The sequence below is a fragment of the Cetorhinus maximus genome, chromosome 2, assembly GCF_964194155.1.
Source record: "Cetorhinus maximus chromosome 2, sCetMax3.hap1.1, whole genome shotgun sequence".
Classification (NCBI taxonomy): Eukaryota; Metazoa; Chordata; class Chondrichthyes; order Lamniformes; family Cetorhinidae; genus Cetorhinus; species Cetorhinus maximus.
Genome location: NC_135880.1, coordinates 32,352,305 through 32,374,244, shown reverse-complemented (window position 1 = coordinate 32,374,244; position 21,940 = coordinate 32,352,305). Strand labels below are relative to the sequence as shown.

The window sequence follows — 21,940 nt, the reverse complement described above, 5'->3', positions numbered from 1 at the left end:
TGGATTATTTTTTACACGATGGATATTCTGATTTTTCTTTTCTTTTCAGCTGCTTTTTCCCAACTGCTTGGTCAGCATCTATCCTGAATATGTCACAGAAATGACAAAGAATTGTGCCAAATAACTGCACTTCCCAGACATATTTTCCACCCCATTTACTCTCCCCATTAGCTGTACAGCCAAGTAGTCGAACTCAATTAAGCTATATCCAACAGTGCATGCAGTTTGAGTGCTGAACTCTATTTTCTGGCAACTCTGCATGGGTAAATTCACAGAAGATATTTCACAAATCCTGGATAGGTCTTCTGCTTTGTGCTGCTTCCTGTGTTTTGAAGCTAACAGTGGTGCCAGGCTATATCTTTCTTTTAAAAAAACAATTTCTCCTTCTATGTCCACCAAATTTGAAGGAGTTGACACAAGTTGAAATATCATTTCAATGGGGATCACTTCATATATTCAAGAATATACTTCATATATTCAAGAAGGCAGCTCGCCACCACCTTCTCAAGGGCAATTAAGGATGGGCAACAAATGCAGGCCTAGTCAGTGATGCCCACATCCCATGAATGAATGAATAGAAAAAAAAATGAGTACTGACAGTGAGCGTTGAGCCCTGTTCTTTCACATCCAAGGCCCACAAACACACACTTTGCAGCAACAATCTTGACCAGCCTTGACTCTGTCGTCTCTACCCCATCCTCCAGCCCATACCTGCTGAGATTAATCCTAACCTCCCTGCTGCTGCTCTGATTGAGACCAGCTAATTTGGGTATGATGAGGGTCAAAGTCATTCGTTACTGTTCACCTGGAAAAGGCTTATTGCTTCATTTGTGAAAACCACATAATATATAACAGCAGTGCCAAAAGTAGTTCCAGAAAATTTCTCTGGGAACACCAAGCCCATCACAGCAGGTATTGATATTATATGTGTATTAAGCAGCATGGGATCATAACATATATCCACAGATTCTGTTTCCACTGCAGGATGTCAGTGTACAGTAAGGTATCCAAACTATCCAGGGTTTATTTTCTGGTGAGTTGTTTAATTGAGGCCTTGTGTGCCTTCTCAAGTGGATGTGAAAGGTCCCTATTGATGAAGCATTGTGAACTCTCTTGGTATCTTGACCAGTGTTTCTCTTTAAAGCTGCATCACTAAAATAGATTATCAGGCCATGCGTCTCGCTACTGTTTGTGGAAGCTTGTCCAAAGACCTGGATTTTATTCCTTGTCTAGAATTATCTGACAGCACTCAATTCAGGGCTTCCATTTTTGATCTCCAAACCATGAGCCCTGTTGTAAAATGCGCATATAGAGATATTAGGTGATCGGGTGCAACTGTAATGACCTGTGTAGTGGAAACTCACATCTGAAGAACAATCACTTGTCTAATGTTTGGGAGGACATCTGCTCCTTCAGAATTGCATCCCTAGAAAAGTTGGCTTATTCAGCACTGAGCAGGTGGGAGTGGGGGGTAGAAAATTGGATGACAAAAATTAGAAATAAGTATAAAATAAGAAAATGGGGTGGGCATTTGTGCTGTAGTGGCTTCTTGTAAAGGATGATATCTCTAGATTTCCAAATTTTTCCTGCTATGCTACCATTAACATGGTTTGGTATTAATGGCTGATCATCTCTCACCAATATCACAGAATGGGATGGATTTGAAATGTCAACCTCTTGGTATCATTTTCTCTGCTACTACAATGTGCAGCCCCTAAAATCTACCAATGTGCAAATTGGGAACAGGCAGTGACTTGGTGGGGCAAGACTTTAGTGTTTCAGTTCACAGTGCCACAGAACAGTATAATGTCCATAGCCATCTACATGGTAAGTACCTGATCTGGCCGGGCCGGTAAGAGATTAGAGGCAAGGCAATCGCTACAGAAACAAAGGAAAGTGCAGAAGCAAGTTACTCTGTACACTTTTAAAAACCTAACTCAGAAGCAGCATCAGTGAAACCCTGGTGGCAGGTCACTTCCCTGTTTGGTCCACTGTATGAATGGTAGTTGACTTGAGACATAAATGCAAAGGTGGAAAATAAATATGAAAAGAGATGTCTGAAATGCGGTTCAAATAACTATTTGGTTAATATGTGAATATTGATATATTTTCAAAAAATCTAACTTCATTTGAGCTTCAGTTTAAGGCATCATCTCCACCTACTATTAATTCCAATATCAAACTTTATATGGTTACAAACTTCCCAAATTACATCTAGGCTGTGGGCCTGAGCAGAGTAATAACTTGAATCAGGTTTTGGATTAAGAATGCCATTGGTTCAAGTGATGTCATTATGAGATGCCAACAGTAATAAATATTTTATTTGCTGATTGTTTTCATTGAGGGCCTACAGTGACTCATAATTTCACATTGCTAACAAAATTATTTATGAACTCATACACATTTTGTAAATTATTAACTAAAACAATAACTATTTTATAGTCATCCTCAGGGAGCAATTGCTCTTGAAGGATAATAAACTGTACTGTTAAAATGATTCATTGTATGCTATATAATATAGAGTAAACTTAATTTGCTTTTGAAAAGCTTTACACCTCTACTTTTGACATCAATGTGAAATACAATGTTTAGATGTGTATATGCGAAGAAGTTTTTAGGGACACAATCTAGAAGTTCAGAATATTTTATAAGGAAAATAATAGTGGTCTTGACTTGTGAACTCCTTGTATTCCTTGTTAATAACTGGAGCAAGAGTGGATGGAATCTTGTGCCCTCCCCTGTGATGAGTTTGGTGGTGGGAGATATTTAATCAGGCAGAAGGGTGGTGGTGGGATTCCGCTAGCCTTCCGCCTCTACCCCTATTAAGTCCGAGGCAGGAGGGCACATGGATGACCTTCCTGCCCCTCCACCAATTGAGGCCTTTAAACACCCTGCTGCCACCGGTATTAACCTAGCGGGGAGCAGCGGCTAGCCATTTGGTGTTGCTTGCAGGCTCCCGGGGAGGGGCCTCGTTCAAAGGCACTCAGTACATGATCGAAGAGCCTGGCATTGGGAAGGTTGAGGGACCTGTTGAGGGCTATCCCTTTGCCCTTGCTGTTGTCCCACCCTTCCTGCATCCCCTCACCCTGAACCATCCTTGCAATGATCACCCTCCTGCAATCGATCACCTGTGCCTGGATCCCTCCTTGATAGAGGCATCAGGTGGGTTTGGTTTTTATTTTGTTCATTGAATGTGGGTGTCGCTGGCTAGTCCAGCATTTTTATTGCCCATCCCTAATTGCCCTTGAGAAGGTGGTGGTGAGCTGCCTCCTTGAAGTGCTGCAGTCTGTGTGGTGTAGATACGCCCACAGCGCTGTCAGGGAGGGAGTTCCAGGATTTTGACTCAGCGACAGTGAAGGAAGGACGATGTATTTCCAAGTCAGGGTGGTGAGTGGCTTGGAGGGGAACTTCCAGGTGGTGGTGTTCCCATCTATCTGCTGCCCTTGGCCTTGCTGAGGTCACAGGTTTGCAAGCTGCTGTCGAAGGACTCTAGGCGAGTTGCTGCTGTGCATCTTGCAGATGTTGCACACTGCTGCCACTGTGCATCGATGGTGGGGGAAGGGAATGTTGAAGACTGGATGAAGTGCCAATCAAGTGGGCTGCTTTGTCCTGGATGGTGCCGAGCTTAATGAATGTTGCTGAAACTGCACTCATCCAGGCAAGTGGAGACTTTTCTATCACACTCCCCTGACGTGTGCCTTATAGATGGTGGACAGGCTTTGGGGAGTCAGGAGGTGAGTTACTCACTGCAGAACTTCCAGCCTCTGACCTGCTCTTGTAGCCATAGTATTTATATGGCAAGTTTCTGGTCAATGGTAACCCCCCAGAATGTTGATAGCAAGGGATTCAGCGATGGCAATGCCATTGAATGTTAAGGGGAGATGGTTAGATTCTCTCTTGCTGGAGATGGTTATTGTCAGGCAGTTGTGTGGCGCGAACATTACTTGCCATTTTTTTATATTCCTTCATGGGATGTGGGCTTCACTGGCTGGGCCAGCATTTATTGCCCATCCCTAGTTGCCTGTGAGAAGGTGGTGGTGAGCTGTCTTCTTGAACCGCTGCAATCCATGTGGTGTCAGTACACCCACAGTGCTGTCAGGGAGGAAGTTCCAGGATTTTGACCCAAAATCAGCCCAAGCCTAGATGTTGCCCAGGTCTTTCTGCAAATGGACACAGAATGTTCAGTACCTGAAGAGTCACGAATGGTGCTGAACATTGTACAATCATCAGCCAACATCCCCACTTCTGACCTTATGATGGAGGAGAGGTCATTGATGAAGCAGCTGAAGATGGTTAGGCCTAGAACACTACCTTGAGGAACTCCTGCAGTGATGTCCTGAAACTGAGATGATTGACTTCCAACAACCATAACCATCTTCCGCCGTGTTAGATACGACTCCAACAAATGGAGAGTTTTCCCCCTGATTCCTATTGACTCCAATTTTGCTAGGGCTCCATGATGCCACATTTGGTCAAATACTGCCTTGATGTCAAGGGTAGTCACCTCACCTTGGGAGTTCAGCTCTTTTGTCAATGTTTGAACCAAGGCTTTAATGAGGGCCAGAGCTGAATGGCCCTGGCAGAACCCAAACTGAATGTCACTGAGCAGGTTATTGCTGAGTAAGTGCTGCTTGATAGCACTGTCGACGACACTTTCCATCACTTTGCTGATGATCCAAGAGTAGAGTGATAGGGCAGTAATAGGCTGGATTGGATTTGTCCTGCTTTTAGTGTACAGGACATACCTGAGCAATTTTCCACATTGCCGGGTAGTTGTAGCTGTACTGGTACAGCTTTGCTAGGGGCGCGGCAAGTTCTGGAGCACAAGTTCTTCAGTAATAATGCTGTAATGTTGTCAAGGCCCATAGCCTTTGCAGTACCCAGTGCCTCCAGCCATTTCCTGATATTACGTGGAGTGAATTGAATTGGTTGAAGACTGGCATCTGTGATGCTGGGGACCTCCGGAGGTGGCTGAGATGGATCATCCACTGGACACTTCAGGCTGAAGATGGCTGCAAATGCTTCAGCCTTATCTTTTGTGCTCGACTCCCTCACCATTGAGGATGAGGATATTTGTGGAACAGAAGCACAGAATTGTTACGGTGCAGAAAGAGTCCATTCGGGTCCATCGTGTCTGCACCGGTTCTCTGAGCATTTTAACTTAGTGCCAACCTCCTGCCTTTTCCCTGTAACCCTGCAGGTTGTTTCTATTTAAATAATCATCTAATGCTGTCTTGAATGCCTCAATTGAACCTGCGCCACCACACTTCCAGGCAGTGCATTCCAAACCATAACTACTCGCTGTGTGAAAAAGTCTTTTCTCGCCTCACACTTGCTTCTTTTGCAAAACACTTTCAAACTGTGCCCTCTGGTTCTCGATCCATTTATGAGTGTGAACAGTTTCTCCCTATCTACTCTGTCCAGACCCCTCATGATTTTGAAACTTTCTCCTCTCCAAGGAAAACAGCCCCAACTTCTCCAATGTTTTCTCGTAGCTGAAGTTTCTCATCCTTACAGCCATTCTCGTAAACCTCTTCTGCACTCTCTCCAATGCATTCACATCCTTCCTAAAGTGTGGTGCACAGAACTGTACACAATACTCCAGCTGAGTTCTAACCAGTGTCTTATATAAGTTCATCATAACCTCCTTGCTGTATGCCCCTATTAATGAAGCCTAGAATACTGTATGCTTTAGAAACAGTTCTCTCTGCCTGTCCTGCCACCTTTAATGACTTATGTACATGTACACCCAGGTCTCTCTGCTCCTGCACACCCTTTAGAATAGTATCCTTTATTTTACACTGTCTCTCCATGTTCTTTGTACCAAAGTGTAGCACCTCGCATTTCTTTACATTGAACTTCATCTGCCGCCTACCTGCCCACTCCACCAATGCGTCAATGTCCTTTGGTTGATCCTCTGGTTTGATGGTAATGGTAGAGTGGGGGATATGCCGGGCCATGAGGTTACAGATTGTGGTTGTGTACAATTCTGCTGCTGCTGATGGCCCACAGTACCTCATGGATGCCCAGTTTTGAGTTGCTATATCTGTTTGAAATCTATCCCATTTAGGATGATGGTAGTGCCACACAACACAATGGAGGGTATCCTCAACTAAAGGTGGGACTTTGTTTCCATAAGGGCTGTGCGGTGGTCACTCCTGCCGATGCTGTCATGGACAAATGCATCTGCGGCAGGCAGGCAGGCTGGTGAGGATGAGGTGAAGTATGTTTTTCCCTCTTGGTTCCCTCACCACCTGCTGCAGACCCATTCTAGCAGCTATGTCCATTAGGACTAGCCCAACTCAGTCAGTAGTGGTGGTACTGAGCCACGCTTGGTGATGGACATTGAAATTCCCCCACCCTGAGTACATTCTGCACCCTTGCCACCGAGTGCTTCCTCCAAGTGGTGTTCAACATGGAGGAGCACTGATTCATCAGCTGAGGGAGGGCGGTACGTGGTAATCAGCAGGAAGTTTCCTTGCCCACGTTTGACCTGATGCCCTGAGACTTCCTGGGGTCCAGAGTCGATGTTGAGAACGCCAAGGCAACTCTCTCCCAACTGTATACCATTCTTTCGCCACCTCTGGTGGTTCAGCCCTGTCGGTGGGACAGGACATACTCAGGGATGGTGATGGTGGTGTCTGGGACACAACCCCCCACCCCCCATGATTATCTCCCACCATTGCTCACCTTTGCCTTGGTCCCTCCTTGATCAGATGCCTCAGGTGGTGCACTACCTGCAGCAGCCACTGCCTGCCTAGTGACGCTACTCATTACTGAAAAGCTGCCAGCTTCTGATTGGCTGGCAGCTCTCGGCTGGTGGGACTACTACTCCCAGGGCCCTTGTTTGTGGGGGAAGGTCTGCTGCTGACCTGTTAAATGCCTAATTGGCACAAGATGCAGTGGGCCTTACCGAAAAGGGGCTCTTGCTGGCTCTCCAGCTGATACCCGAGGCTCCCGTCACCTCCACAAGTATTAGCTCAGTATTCCCGTCAATAATTATAAATCATAAAAAAACATGTTTCCAACCTCTGTAAAATGATTGTTAATATTAACACGCATATTTTATACATCAACAAAAATGCCCTTTTCACCGCACAAGAATTATCTAAGACCCTAATGTAAACGCAAACCTTTCAAACTGCCAAAAATTTCAGTGACAACTTAGCAGCATCCTCACATCTGACTGCATTTATATGGTATTCGGACACATTTGACTTAATCATTTAATTGGATTTTCCAAGTCATCTAATTCAATTCACAGCATTTCATATGATATGGCAGTGCCACTGAAAGGGTCTTTTCATTTCATTTAATTTCAATTCCAGTCCATTTCAATTAGCTGGTATTATTTCAGTTTGAACATGGGAGAAACAAAATGACACGATGGCGCACTGATTCTGTACAGGCAGCTCTTTGTTTCTTGAAATATTACATTCTGGGCAATGCCCTGAATGATCAGACAGTAAAACCAATATAGCATATTTAATGTTAATGCATTATTTCACCCCTCGCCTGATGGTATTCATTCGTACCACGTGGTATGCTCTTTATTTTAATAGTTAGGAGATTTAAAAGAAATACCTTACAATTCTACAGCATCTTTCACATTCCAAAGCATTGCATAGATTGGCCGTTACTTTTTCCAGTGTAAAATACTGGTGTACCATAAGCAAACGCAGCCAGCACACGTTAGCACAAACAAAAATCAGATGGATGACCAGTCAATCAGTTTTCTTTGATGATGGAATATTGCCCAGGACTCTGGGAGAACTTGCTGCTCTTTTGCAAGAAGGGCATTAAGGTTTTCACTTCCAACCCAAACATCCAGACTGAGGGGTTCTATTCCAGAAAGCCAGGTGGTGGAGGATATAACTGGAGCCAATCATTGCACACTTTTAATCATTAACTTACAGAGATGCATATTACAAATATGCATCTCCTCATCCAACAAACATGGCTTCTGTCTGTTCTTTACAGAAGCACAAGTGAAACTTCAATAAATATTCACCACCTACATACAATTGCAGTTAATATACAATTAACAAGCAGCCTTTATTTCATATCTTATTTGAAAGATGGCATGTATGACAATGCAGCATTCCCTCGGCACTGCACTTCAATGTCAGCTTGAAATATGTGCTGGGTTCTGAACTCATTGCGACCATGATACTCTGATATTGAGGCAGAGTGCTACTGATGAAACAAAGGTGGAAAAGACATATTGGGCGGTATTTTATGCTTTCCCCTGTGGTGTGTTTGGAGGCAGGGTGGGCATTTAATCGGACAGGATGGTGGTGGGTGGGGATCCTGCCACCTTCCTGCCTCTACCCCAGCTAAGTTCATAGAGAGAAGGCCCGCAGGTGGCCTTCCTGCCCTACTACCAGTTGAGGCCCTTAAGTGGGCAGTTCATACCCAATTAAGGACATCACCTTGCCTCTGCTACTATTAAACCAGTGACATTTGGACCTGTTGCAATGCAAGGAGCATGATGAGCAAACCAGTGTGGAGTTGCTTGTGGTCTCTGGGGTTGTGGGGAGAGGGGTTGGGGTGTGGTTTCTCGTTCAAAGGCACTCAATGCCTGATCGAGGGACCTGACATTGGGAAGGGGGGCGTAGCCACAGACAGCTGCTGCCTGCCCTTCCTGCTGACCACCTGCCCCCAACCGCCTCCTGCCTTCACTTGCCGGAGTCCAGGGATCCAAAGAAGATGTGAGTTTTGGATGGGGGTCTTTCCTGCAGCGCTGCTGAACAAAAGAGCTGCTCGCCTCCGATTGGCTAGGAGCTCTTGGCGGGTGGGATTTCCGCCCCGGGTACTTGATCCCAGTGAAAGGCCTGCCGCTGACCTCTCAACTGCCTGCTTGGCCCGCAGTACCGGCAGGCCTTAGCAGGAAGAGGCTACATGGGTCTCTTGGTGGCTCTCCAACTGACAGCTGGGATCCTGTTGCCCCCATAAAATTCTCCCCATTGAACGAGATACCTGACACTAGTTCAAATGAAAAACTATTTGGAAAGAAAATTACAGTTAGGTAGTGCTTTTCACGATCTCAGGACATCCCAAAATCCTTCAAAGCTAATGAGGTACTTTTTGAAATGTAGTAACTGTTTTAATGAAAGAAACTTGGCAGCCAATTTGCACATACCATGCCCACAAATAGTGATGTGTTAATAACCAAATCTGTTTGTTTTTTTTTGGTGTGTGATGTTAATTGAGCCAGGATACTGGGAATCACTCCCCTGACCTCCTTTGAAATAATGTCATGGGATTTTTGTAAATCAGCCTGAGGAGGGCCATTGGAGTTTCATTTTAAAGTCTTACCTGAAAGATGGATATTTTTTACATAATGGTAATTTTTAAGCGTTGACTTCAAAGAAGTGACTTTGCCAAGTTTACGCAAATAAAGTTTCGGGGACTTAATAGTTGGGGATTAAATTTATAAAAACAACGATTAATGTCAAACTGAAAATAGCATGCAAGTTTATGCTTAAGATTAAGCCCTGTCACCATTTCCATTGCAGCCCAGTGCATTGGAGAATATGGTAAATGAATATCTTCCTGCTAACATAAATGTTTTCTGTGAGTTATCTAGATTTATACCTATTTGTGATGTCTAACTGGCAGCTTTCTCATTGCGTTATTTATTCTTTTTAAGGTAATGAAGCACAGACGCCCGATTCAGGTAAAGATCGTTATTTTCTCTGAAGAAAGCCGGATTTGTGAGTTCACCGCAGGTCTTTTTGTTGACTTTTACAGAAAGGCATTGTGATGATAAGCGCCCATAGAAGATTTCCTGTCTGAGACTGCATTTCCCCTTGTGAATCTGCTGACGTACCATTTCCAGATATTTAACATTTGTTAATAAATAAAAAAATGCTGGAAGTTTTCATCGATAAAGTTTTATAAATTAATGCTGGAACCCAAAGATACAATTGACTAGCAGCAGATCTTGTACTGCACACTTTGGAGCTTTATTTTACAGCAGACACCCATACTGGAGTAAACAGATTGCACTCCTCATTGGAGTGTGAGAAGATCGATGTGTTGCTTTTCTGTTGGCTGCTGTGCCCATCAGTCTAGCTTAAGCCATGAAGTTTCCAATGACTGGAGTGTTGCTCTTCAGTTTATACCTCTTTCGTATATTTTTTTGGATTCCAAGTGCCGGGAGGAACATTGTACTTGTGTGATGAGTGGGGTTTCCCATACCACTACCTGGCACTGCACCCCCCCACCCCCTCCCCCAACCCACCCCACCTATTCTCCTTTGTATTGCTAGGTGGGAATGGGATGATCCCCATTCCTTGACGCTTTGATTTTACACCAGGTCCTTGTGGCGGACGGGTTGGCTCTCACGTTTCCCACACTGTTTGTTAACCCTGTAACCCAAAGAAGCATTTGCTGTTCCAATCTGTCTGAAAGGAAGCTTTAATTGTCTCCTGCAGATGTTTGGAGATCTTACAACGTTAACGATGGCTTCAGAGGGGCACTGAATGGTGAAACGCACAGCTCGTCACTGGCCGCCAAAGGTTTCCGCAGCGTCAGACCGAACCTTTCATTTCCGGAGAGGAAAACGCCTCCTCAGCAGGTGAATGGCAGCCAGCCGTCTATGTGTAACAGTGCGTCTACAGTTAGAGATGTCTTTTAGAAAGAGAGGCTGTTTTATGGCTCATTAAAACATGCTGCCTGCCAGCACTCTGTCCATTGTCAGGTAGTTGGAATGAAAACATGGCGATATGATTATCAGATACACACTTGGTCTTTTCCAGGCACTGCTTGAAACTGGTAATACGTGTCATAGTGACAGAAGTGCAGGCCTAGTAATATCTCATTGTAAGCAAACATTGTAAAATGCTAATTGCCTTGTTGTGGGTTTAACCCTGATTTATTAATGAATATGCTCTACAAATATTATGTTGTCCAACAACTTGTTGTAATTACTGTTCTGGAATTAATGTAACATGTGCTATCATGATTATAGATACTTGTTTGTCACCATGTTAGATTAACATTAGGGTTTTGCAAAGCACAGACTGAAAATCTCAGATCCTGATCGTTACTCCTCAGGATGAGATCTTGAACTTCAAATTGCCCTGTTGTTTTAATTTAACTTCCCAGTTTTGTTCTGTTTTGTTTTGTTCTGCATTTCAGAAGAATTAAAAGTACAGGGTTTTACCTAAATGCCACTCAATTCTGTCTGAGTCAGAGCTATGCCTTGTGAGGAATGAAGTCACCAGGGAGGATTTTAATAGGCAGTAAAGAGTCAGCTCCACACCTCTGTTAGTCCAAGGCTGTGGTTGACTTGCTCAAGTGCTCACTTTAACACGATACATTGGCACTGACTGAATCTTTTAATCTTACCAGCTTGGCTATTTTTGTTTGTTCTTCCCAAATGGGGGAGGACTCCAGATGCAGTTGTCAGTCAAAAGGCACCTATTTATGTACCTGAAGAGTTCCTGATACAGATCACAACAGGTCAAATCCTTGATTTGTGCCTGTGCTGAGTTAGCTGCTCTCAGGTGTGGTGATAATTGAGGCATGTTTGGGTTGGGGAGTGAGGGAAACAGTCCGGGTGCCTGATTTTAGTAACTATATGGTGACTCTTGCTGAAAGTGTGGACAGGATAGGATTCAACTGCGACACTGCCCCACTCTGGTTGAATATATTGCTGGAACACTTCTTCATAATACCCCAAGAATAATGGACAATTGAGTGAGGTACCCAGAGGGTTCTAGCACCCATACAGCTGTGTACTACCAAAGAACTTAGCATCTTCAGGTGAGCAGAGAAGAGATAACGTTGTCAAAGGGAGCAAAATTTGGGATGGAGATTCAAGTAAGTAGCAGATACTGTTTTAGGGACTATTTATCTTGTTTCATCGTTCTATTCAAATGCCCTATTTAAAAGCAAATTGCAAAAATATCTACACAACATACTGAAAAAAATTGTATGAAAATTCCAAAGTTAAACAAATGGAAATTTCCCGACCAGACATGTTAATGAGCAGCAACATTTTTATCCATTTAAAATAACCTGGTGTACAGTATTTCAGATAAGGCTGCACCCAAGAATAATGATACGCTACAGCGGCATTGCCTTGGTGCCATCACTGCTGTTAAAAATAATCTGTGAAGTGCTTCCACCAGATAAGCAGTATGATGGCAAAGTGTATGCTATAGATCCTGTTGATGTTTTTGTCATGTATGTATGTACAGTTGACAAGAATATTCACACAACTTCACTTTGTATAAATACTTAGTGTAACTGAGATGAAGAAATGAGGGGTGGATAACATTTTCTGCTGATAGCCCTTTAATTTGTTGTTAGGTGCAAACTGTTTAAGATAGCTTATAAATGCTTTGTGAATGTAATTAAACAGGAGATTTTTTTTTTCAGATTGCTCAGCCCCAATATCGACGCTCTAAAGACAATCTGATATATGAGCAATCTGATATATAGGCTAATGAGCCACATTAACTGTATCCCTTAAGTATTAGTTAGGATCATGCTCAAAATATTTTGTTTGAAATGAATTCTCCTTGCTGATGTTATCCATTTTTGTTTTTCTTTCTTTTTGTATGATTTCTGTCTTTCCTGCTGTGTGGTTATCTTTGACAGGTTCCCTCACCACCACCCAGAAAGGAAAGCTTTAATTGGTGTTCACTAACAGGCCCTGGCAGCCACCATACACCACTTAGTTCAACCCAGGATCTTACACGTGGCAATTGGCCATCACACCTAACACCTAGCCTGCAAATAACCTCCAATGTTACCCGTTTGACTAACAAGGAAGAGTACACACAGAGTTCATCGCGTTTGGTTCGACACTCCAACACAATTTCCCCTTCTGCACAGCAGCCACCAACTCCCCAGAGAATAACTTGCAAAGTAGCCGATAGCACTGCTGACCCTTCACTTCAGACAAGCCATGGGCACTCCCAAGAGCGTAAAGTCACTGCCATCAAGCTAACCTTGTCGGAGGATCAGATGGTTGCTAATTCCCACTGTGTGCGACAGCCATCCAAGCCTGACACTGATGTGAAACCCTCACTCTATTCACTTTCACTTGGAGATAGGACAGAGCCTGAGAGACACACAGCCTCTCTTTCTATTCAGATAGCTCCAGCAAGTCTGCATACAACCGAACCTGGGCTCGGCACACAAGGATGCCCACCTGTACCTGCTGCAAGCAGTGGAAGAAGTCTACATGAGGACATGTTACAAATGCTCAATGCGCCATCTTGTGCACGCTCCCCAGGGCATCATCTGGTATATATTTTTTTTTATTGACAGCAATTTTCAATGTAGTTAACATTTCATTCCCACTTGCAGAGGTCTTAGAAGTTAACAAGTTGGCTCTCAATCACGTTTAACAGCTTCAAGCACAATCAATGGCTTAAATTATCTTTTAAGTAGCATTATTATATCTGTAATTGTACTTTGGCAATTCCTCTTTCTTGCACTGGCAGCTTAAAGCTGCAGTTTGTCTACGCAGAATAAGCTTCAGGAAGAAACCCCATTTTAGAATGGAAAAGTAGGGATTGATACAAACCCTCACTCCCTTGTCACTTGTGTGAGCAAGCCTGTGGGCAAATCTCTCGATTCCAAGTAATGGTTCCTACTCTGCAACATCAAAACTTTAAATTAGGGGAAAAGTGAATATCTATTATCTGAAAATTAAAAACAGGAAATGCTGGAACAACTCAGCACCTGTGGAGAGAGAAACAGAGTTAACGTTTCAAGTCTGTATGACTCTTCCTCCGAGCTTATATCTATTCTCTGATGTTTTGTTTGCATAGATGCAGTTGGGTTACTAACCAGCGTCTCCCTCGCCTGATACCTGCTTGGCCACCCCTGGGGCAGGGTTGAGCAAATTACTGATACCTTACACACTGCTGCTGCTTCCAGCTCCCTCCTCTGCTGATACCTGTCCTCTTCTTCCCCCAAGGCGGGCAAATTATATTCCCATTCCACTGCCGTGACACCCACCCCCACCTCAAAATTTCATTCGGCCCGAAAGCTGAAAACCAAAAAAGCTGCTGGTAGCTGTCCGTTATATAACCTGCCCAACGGAAACCCAGCTGAGATGATTAAACAGAATCTTGTGTTTGAAGTATCCTCCACAAGAGCTATTTAATTCCAACACCTTATTACCGCAGATACTCAATGACTGGAATTGGTGCTTTACTATAAGAAAATCTATGTCGTTAATGGCATTGAGAGCGCAAGGATGCATCTTGTCCAAAATAGAAAGAGATGTGGATCAAAACACCTGTTTTGGAAGGAGAAAGAAGGTCTTCGTGTGAACACACTCCCCTTGCCGCATATCCAAATACAGCACAACTAAAATTAAAGGCTGAAGCAGTTGCAACAATCTTCAATTAGAAGTGCCAAGTGGAATGATCCAATTCAATTCACTCCACGTGATATCAAGAAACAGCTGAAGGCACTGGATAGTGCAAAGGCTATGGGCCCTGACAATATTCCAGCAATAGTACTGAAGACTTGTGCTCCAGAACTTGCGTCCCTAGCCAAGCTGTTCCAGTACAGCTATAAGACTGGCATCTACCTGGCTATGTGGAAAATTGCCTAGGTATGTCCTGTACACAAAAAGCGGGCCAAATTCAACCTGGCCAATTACAGCCCCATCGGTCTACTCTCAATCATCGGTAAAGTGATGGAAGGGGCCAATAATAGTGCTATCAGGTGGCACTTGCTTAGCAATAACCTGCTCACTGACGCCCAGTTTGGATTCCGCCACTCCTCTCCTGACCTCATTACAACCTTTGGTCAAACATGGACAAAAGAGCTGAACTCCTCAGGTGAGGTGAGAGTGACTGCCCTTGACATCGAGGCAGGATTTGACCGAGTGTGTCATCAAGGAGCCCCAGCAAGTCTGGAGTCAATGGGAATTGGGGGGAAAACTCTCCACTGGTTGGAGTCACCCTTAACACAAAGGAAGATGGCTGTGGTTGTTGGAGGTCGATCACCCCAGTTTCAGGACAGCACTGCAGGAGTTCCTCAGGGTAGTGTCCTCAGCCCAACTGTCATTAGCTGTGTCATCAATGACCTTCCTTCCATTATAAGATCAGAAGTGGGGATTTTCATTGATGATGGCACAATGTTCAGCACCATTAGTGACTCCTCAGATAGTGAAGCAGCTCATGTCCAAATGTAGCAAGACCTGGACAATATCCAGGTTTGGGCTGACGAGTGGCAAGTAACATTCATGCCACACAAGTGCCAGGCAATGACCATCTCCAAAAAGAATCTAACCGTCACCCCTTGACATTCGCTGACATTACCATCACTGAATCCTCCACTATCAACATCTTAGGGGTTACCATTGACCAGAAACTGAACTGGACTAACGATATAAATACTGTGGCTACAAGAGCAGGTTAGAGGCTAGGAATCTTGGGGCGAGTAACTCCCCTCCTGACTCCCCAAAGCCTTTCCACCATCTACAAGGCACAAGTCAGGAGAGTGATGGAACACTCTCCAGTTGCCTGGATTAGTGCAGTTAATGAAGAAGCTTGACACCGTCCAGGACAAAGCAGCCCGCTTGACTGGCACCTCATCCACAACATTCACCCCCTCCACCACCGATGCACAGTAGTAGCAGCAGTGTGTACCATCCACAAGATGCACTGCAGGAGCTCACCAAACCTCCTTAGGTAGCACCTTCCAAACTGCCATGCATACCACATGGCGACAGGTCCACCTGCAACTGGGTTAATACCAGTAGCGGTGAGATGAGGCCCTTAAGTGGTCATTAATTAGGCCTCAAAAAGGAATTCAATTGGTGGTGGGGCAGGAAGGTTGATCATGGGCCTTCCTGTTCAAAATGTAATTCTGGCAGAGGTAGGAAGGTGGCGGGGTTCAGGTATGCCACATCCCAGCTAAGTACAAGCCTTTCCTGCCTCTAAGCTCACCACCAGTGAGAGCAGAAGGTTCCGCCCAGTGTTTCAGGTTCTTGATCAATGATCAGAATCATCATCAACCTGAGACATTAATGCCTCTTTTCATAGATGCTGCCTGACCTATAGAGTATTTCCAGCATTTTTTTTTTTGTTGATAACCTGTTCAGTGCACAGATTGCATTGTTTGCCATGATGTCCTAATTCTCTCTGTAAAGTAAGTGAAAATGTGTTGCTCTGGTTCGCAATACCTTGGTAGCAGATTCCCTTTTTCCCTCCGTTATTTACATGAATAACTTGAATAACTTCGCCGCAGAAATCCATATATGTAACAACAGCTGCATTAGATTATTAGTCAACCTGAGGTAAAATGGAGCAGTGGATACTCAAGTCTTTCAAAGCCAAGAATATATCTTCCGTAAAAATCCCCGAGCATCTTTAATGCAGGGGACATTTTTGAAAGAGGCAAGCGTGTGCCATACTTTTACCTGAGTTTATTAAAGGCTTGCAGTTTATACAATGGATGGATTTGGCCTTTTCAGGTCATATCTGCTTTAAAGGGTCAAGCATTTGGCAAACCTTATTTATTCTAGAGGAACAAGTTGCATTGCTTACGAGTGATCACGTAACAAAAGGATTTGTCCATTACATCCACTGATTTTCCCCCATGCTACCAACTGTCTGTGGTGGAACATTTCACCGTCATGCTTCTACAGCCTGGAGTTCTCTGCCCTGTAATATCTCTCTCTATCTTCAAAAGATGCCTCAAACCTTTCTCTTTGGGTGCAACTTTGGTCACCGCTCCACAACTCTCTTCCCCTCCTCCCTTTCTTTTCTCCCATTGAAGCAACTACTGTTGCTTTCCTGATTTTAAGCCGCTGTATAAATTTTTGCCATATTGTTCTGCGACTTGCTATGATTTTTTGCCTACAAGGAGGGTGGAGTGGAGAAAGAAGAAGTCTACCTTTTACCGAAATCGTTCAGGTTAAACTTGAGCTGTTTTAAAATGACATTCTGTGTTTTTATTAGAAGAAGCTTGCTGGCATTGAAGATGTGATAGAGACTTTACACCTGGTTATTGCATTGGTTGTTATAATTGATGGTGACCTGACGAACATGTTAAAAGACTGAGTTTGAAATCAATCGTAGAAAATTATTAATACAAAATTATTAATATAAGGGGGAGACAGTGGCATAGTGGGAATTGGACCAGTAATCCAGAGGCCCAGGCTAATGCTCTGGGAGCATGGGTTCAAATCCCACCACAGCAGCTAGTGGAATTTGAATTCAGTTAATAAATCTGGAATTGAAAGCTGGCTTCCGTGATGGTGACCATGAAACTATCATTGATTGTCTCGTGCCCCTAAAGAACTCATGTTCTTTAGGGAAGGAAATCTGCCATCTTTACCTGGTCTGGCCTACATGTAATTCCAGGCCCACAGCAATGTGGGTGATTCTTAACTGCCCTCTGAAACAGCCTAGCAAACCACTCAGTTCTAGGGCAATTAGGGATGGGCAACAAACGCTGGCCTTGCCAGCGAGGCCCACATCCCGTGAAAGAATAAAGCAAAAAAAAATAGCAACAGAAGCAATGTCCCAGAGATCAGATCATGCCTGAAATCAGGCATACAGTTGGCAGGTTCCGAGCTGTATTCTCCTGTTCATATGGACATAGAGACCAGGTGATGTTCTTGCTGGATTCTCATTAACATGAGTCATGAGGTTATCCAACACTACCTGTGCTGCTTATTGGTTGTGTGCTTGTTTGGATGGTTGGGAAATCAGGTGCCTCAGGCAAACCTGCATGCCTTAAATGGGAGCTGCACTCTGACCTCAGACAGGAGGGAGTGCTTGTGAAAAGAGAAATGGCTGCAAGACTTGAAACGTGGGCCTCCAGATTCTGCCATACCATAGTGGACAGGAGGAGGGAGATGTGGGTTTCTCTGCTGCTCACTGCAGGAACTGTAAACCCTGCAGACAACACCGTGACCACCAGTGGGACACAGTTATGGAGGAGTTTGACACCAGGAGCTTAGCTCCAAGGATATGCTTATGATTTCAGGGGGGGGAGAAAACCACCACCCCCCCCCCCCCCCCCCAACCCCCGACTTATTGTCACACCTGCAGTCATGTTACTCACAATATAGCCCTCCCCCTCTTTCCATCACACTCCTCAAATACTGCACCATTCTTTGCTGCACCTCCATCTCATATTCAAAATTCTCTGTACTTCATACTCTCACCACCATTGCAACCCTCACGTCCCCACACCCTTGCATCTTCCACACAGTATATGAACTAAAACTCCATGACAGCCACATTCTCAAATTATCATCACACTTAACGCGCTGCATTACCATCGCTGAATCCCCCAGTATCAACATCCTAGGAATTACCATTGACCAGAAACTGAACTGGACTCGCCATATAAATTCTGTGGCTACAAGAGAAGGTCAGAGACGAGGAATCCTGCGACGGGTAACTCACCTCCTGACTCCCCAAAACCTGTCCACCATCTACGAGGCACAAGTCAGGAGTGTGATGGAATACTCCCCACTTGCCTGGATGTGTGCAGCTCCCACAACACTGAAGAAGCTGGACACCATCCAGGACAAAGCAGCCCCCTTGATTGGCACCCCATCCACCACCTTCAACATTCACTCCCTCCACCACAGGCACACAGTGGCAGCAGTTTGCACCATCTGCAAGATGAACTGTAGGAACTCATCACGCCTCCTTAGACAGCACCTCCCAAACCCATGACCACTGCCATCTAGAAGGACAAGGGCAGCAGATGCTTGGGAACAGCACCTGAAAATTCTCCTCCAAGCCACTCACCGTGCCAACTTGGAAATATGTTGCCGTTCTCCACTGTCGCTGGGTCAAAACTCTGGAATTCCCACCCTAACAGCACTGTGGGTGTACCTACACCACATGGTCTGCAGTCGTTCAAGAAGGCAGCTCACCACCATCTTCTCAAGGGCAATTAGGGATGGGCAATAAATGTCGGTGACACCCACATCTCCTGAATGAATTTAAAAATACCTTCTGCAGAGGTCCCTGACTCAATATGGTGGTTGGCGCACTTCCGCCTGGAATGAGTGTTATCACCGCCTATCTTGAGCACGCAATTTATGTCTGTAAAACGATCGTAGTGCAATTGAATTTATAGATGTTAGAAAAATATAGAATATATAAAAAAATATAGAAATCCACTGACCTTTCAGACCCCAGTTTGAAAAGCTGCATTGAGATGCCAAAATGGCAACATCGTAAAATAGTTCCTTTCTGTTCTTTTACTTATTTATTGCCTTTTAGAAATCACCAAAGGTCAGAGACTCATGCAGTAATGATGTTTGGCTGATCTCAATGAGCCATTGAATGGGTTGAATGGAATATATTCCTTGGATGGATGGATGGATGGATGGATGGGCGGGTGGGTGGATATATTGTGTTGTGTACTACCATGTCAGGCCATTGTTTTCATTTTTCAGGGTAAACAAATAATTCTTTCAATTGTTCCATCTAAGTGTAACATTTCCTTTAAATTGTCTGCAGGAGCCTTAAAGGAGCAAATAATAGTTAGTGGTAGAATTGCTAATATTGTGAGTTGATCACAAATTTAATTTACAAATATTTTTGCAAAATGCTCTGTTCCCCGGGCAGCCTATGGCACAGATGTTTGCCCCTTCAACTGATCTTCACAGACATGGGGCTTTGTGAATCAGGATTGTCCCAGAAAATTTGTAGTTAGCGATACAATTTTATAATTTAGAAACTTCCAGAGGGATTTGGGGAAATCTCATTCAGTTTAAAATTAGCAAAGCTCCAGTTTTGATATTAAATATATTAAATCTCGGCTAGAGTGGAAGTGACTTCAACCTCACGGGGTCAGGGCAGGGGAAAGAGTATCTCTAAGTTGATCAGTCACCCTCCACCTACTAAAGTTCATCTTGGGGGTGCAGTTTTTTTTATTATTCCCGGGATGTGGGCATCACTAGCTAGGCCAGCATTTATTGCCCCTCCCGAATTGCCTTTGTTCAGAGGGCATATAAGAGTCAACCACATTGCTGTGGGTCTGGGGTCACAGTTGACAGCCGCAGTTGAGGACAAGATGGGATCGAGGCCTTCTCCGTGACTGTGAAATGTTTAAGCTCACAATTTAGAGCAACAGTGTACATTTATATAGCACATTTAACAAAGTAAAACATCCCAAGGTGCTTACCGAAATCAATATCGATTTAAAAAAAAAGGATTGAAATATTGAACGAGTGATAGGTTATCACATCAGCACACATGCCCTTGCAGTGTTTGATGAAACAGGGAAGAGGGGGATTTACTGTTTCTAACCCCACCCCTGCTGTATTGGGCCGAGCAGTTTTTTGATGGGACAGTTTAGTGGAGATTTACACTGTATCCCTGGAATATAGAAAGTTAAGGTCTGTTGCTGCCAGTTCAATGTGATACCAAATTCAACCAGAACTTTCCTCAGCTGAACTTTGCCAAAGCTATAACTGTCCTGCGTGGCTCAGCCTATATTTCCAGCTCTGATTCTCTTTTTTTTGTTGTTCCTGGGACGTGAACATCATCATCCAGGCCAGCATTTGTTGCCGTCCCTAATTGCCCTTGCTGTGAATATTTTGCCATCAAGGACGGTGGGGAAAAGAGTTGTTTAAATTTTAAAGTCAACTTTTTCCTGAAATTTTCCAGGTCAGTCTTGAACAATTTTAAAATGATATTCTGTATTTATATTTAAAGAAGTTTGCTGGCATTGAAGTTGCAATCGAAACTTGCCACTTCTCATGGATTGGTGATCTTAATAAAAAAAAGTAAAAATACTGAGGTTGAAATCAATCATAGAAAATGATGGCTTGATGTCCATCGCCTAAGGTGGGTCACGAGAAAATTCCCGGCTTGGCCCCCCCCGGCCTCGGGTGAGAATGCCCGCGGGATCTTCATTGCCGGGGGCGGGTGCAGGCTGGAGATGGGCCAGCTGACCCACCTTGTCGAGGGCAACTAGGGACGGGCAATAAAAGCTGGCCCAGCCAGCAAAGCCCACGTCGCGTGAATGAATTAAAAAAGAAAAAAGGGCAGAGACAGCAACAGGGGCTTTCGGGTGTCAAGACAAGCTGTTTAAGAGACCCGTCCCAGTGCTGTGCGACTTCACCCCAGTTATTATAAAAGCACAAAGGCTTGCCAGCCCTCCCCCTTACACACTCTCCATGCCACCTCATGCCCCCCACTAACCCAGTATGGCCCCCATACCACCAATGCCAAGCTATGCGTGGGACATGAGGGACTTTGGGTGGGTGGAGGGAAATGGCTTAGCATAGGGAGATGAAGGGCTACAGAGGGTGGGTGGGGGGCATAGGGGACATAAGGGGCCATAGGGGTGTGGGTGGAGGGGCATAGCCTGGCATGGGAATATTGTTACAACCGCTCTCTGGATGAGGTCCCCGAGTTTGTTAATTTCCCCAACAGGAACCCAATTTTGTTATGCTCCCGGGTGAGGAGGAATGCGTTGGCTCCCTTTCCTTTATTCAACCTTCTTGGTTTGTCACAACAAGGTTATTTTGAAAAAGATCTTTTCTCCCGTGAATACTTTTTCTCAGTCCAAATGCATTTATATTTCAGAAGGAGCCAATTTAACCAGGCTTTCTTGAGTCAAAGAAAGAGTAAGTTTATTAGTTACTAAAAACCCGAGAAAAATAATAAAAATTCAGCGCCCATACACACCGATCAGAAGTGAGAAATTAAGAGTCCAAATAAAAGTTTTAAAAGATATACGAATCAGTCTTTGGCTTGTCCATGAGGCAGTGATGGCGAAACATTGCAGCCATTAAGTTGGGTGATTCTGGTAGAGCTGACTTTGGCATTTTCACAGTGGTTTGGAGATACTTGGTTTTGCAGGTTAGTGGAACAAGCTGTCCTATCTCCTTTTTGATTGTGGTTTCTTCTTTAAGTGCCCGCACTTCGAGCAAGAGAGAGAGAGAGAGACTTTGCCTGCAATTGCAGGGGTGACTAGT

General features: G+C 44.3%; 1 protein-coding gene across 38 annotated transcripts in view; it reads left to right on the top strand.

Annotated features, from left to right (window-relative positions):
• Window positions 1-21,940, top strand: part of LOC144693046 (sorbin and SH3 domain-containing protein 2-like) — a 486,079-nt gene that overhangs the window by 324,134 nt on the left and 140,005 nt on the right. For 19 of the 38 annotated variants that reach the window (XM_078562388.1, XM_078562352.1, XM_078562424.1 and 16 more), the window contains 3 exons: window positions 9,653-9,679; window positions 10,440-10,582; window positions 12,613-13,263. In XM_078562388.1, the coding sequence (XP_078418514.1) occupies window positions 9,653-9,679; window positions 10,440-10,582; window positions 12,613-13,263 (821 nt within the window). The remainder of the gene's footprint in view (window positions 1-9,652; window positions 9,680-10,439; window positions 10,583-12,612; window positions 13,264-21,940) is intronic. The other 19 variants (XM_078562625.1, XM_078562599.1, XM_078562653.1 and 16 more) reach the window with 3 other exon arrangements.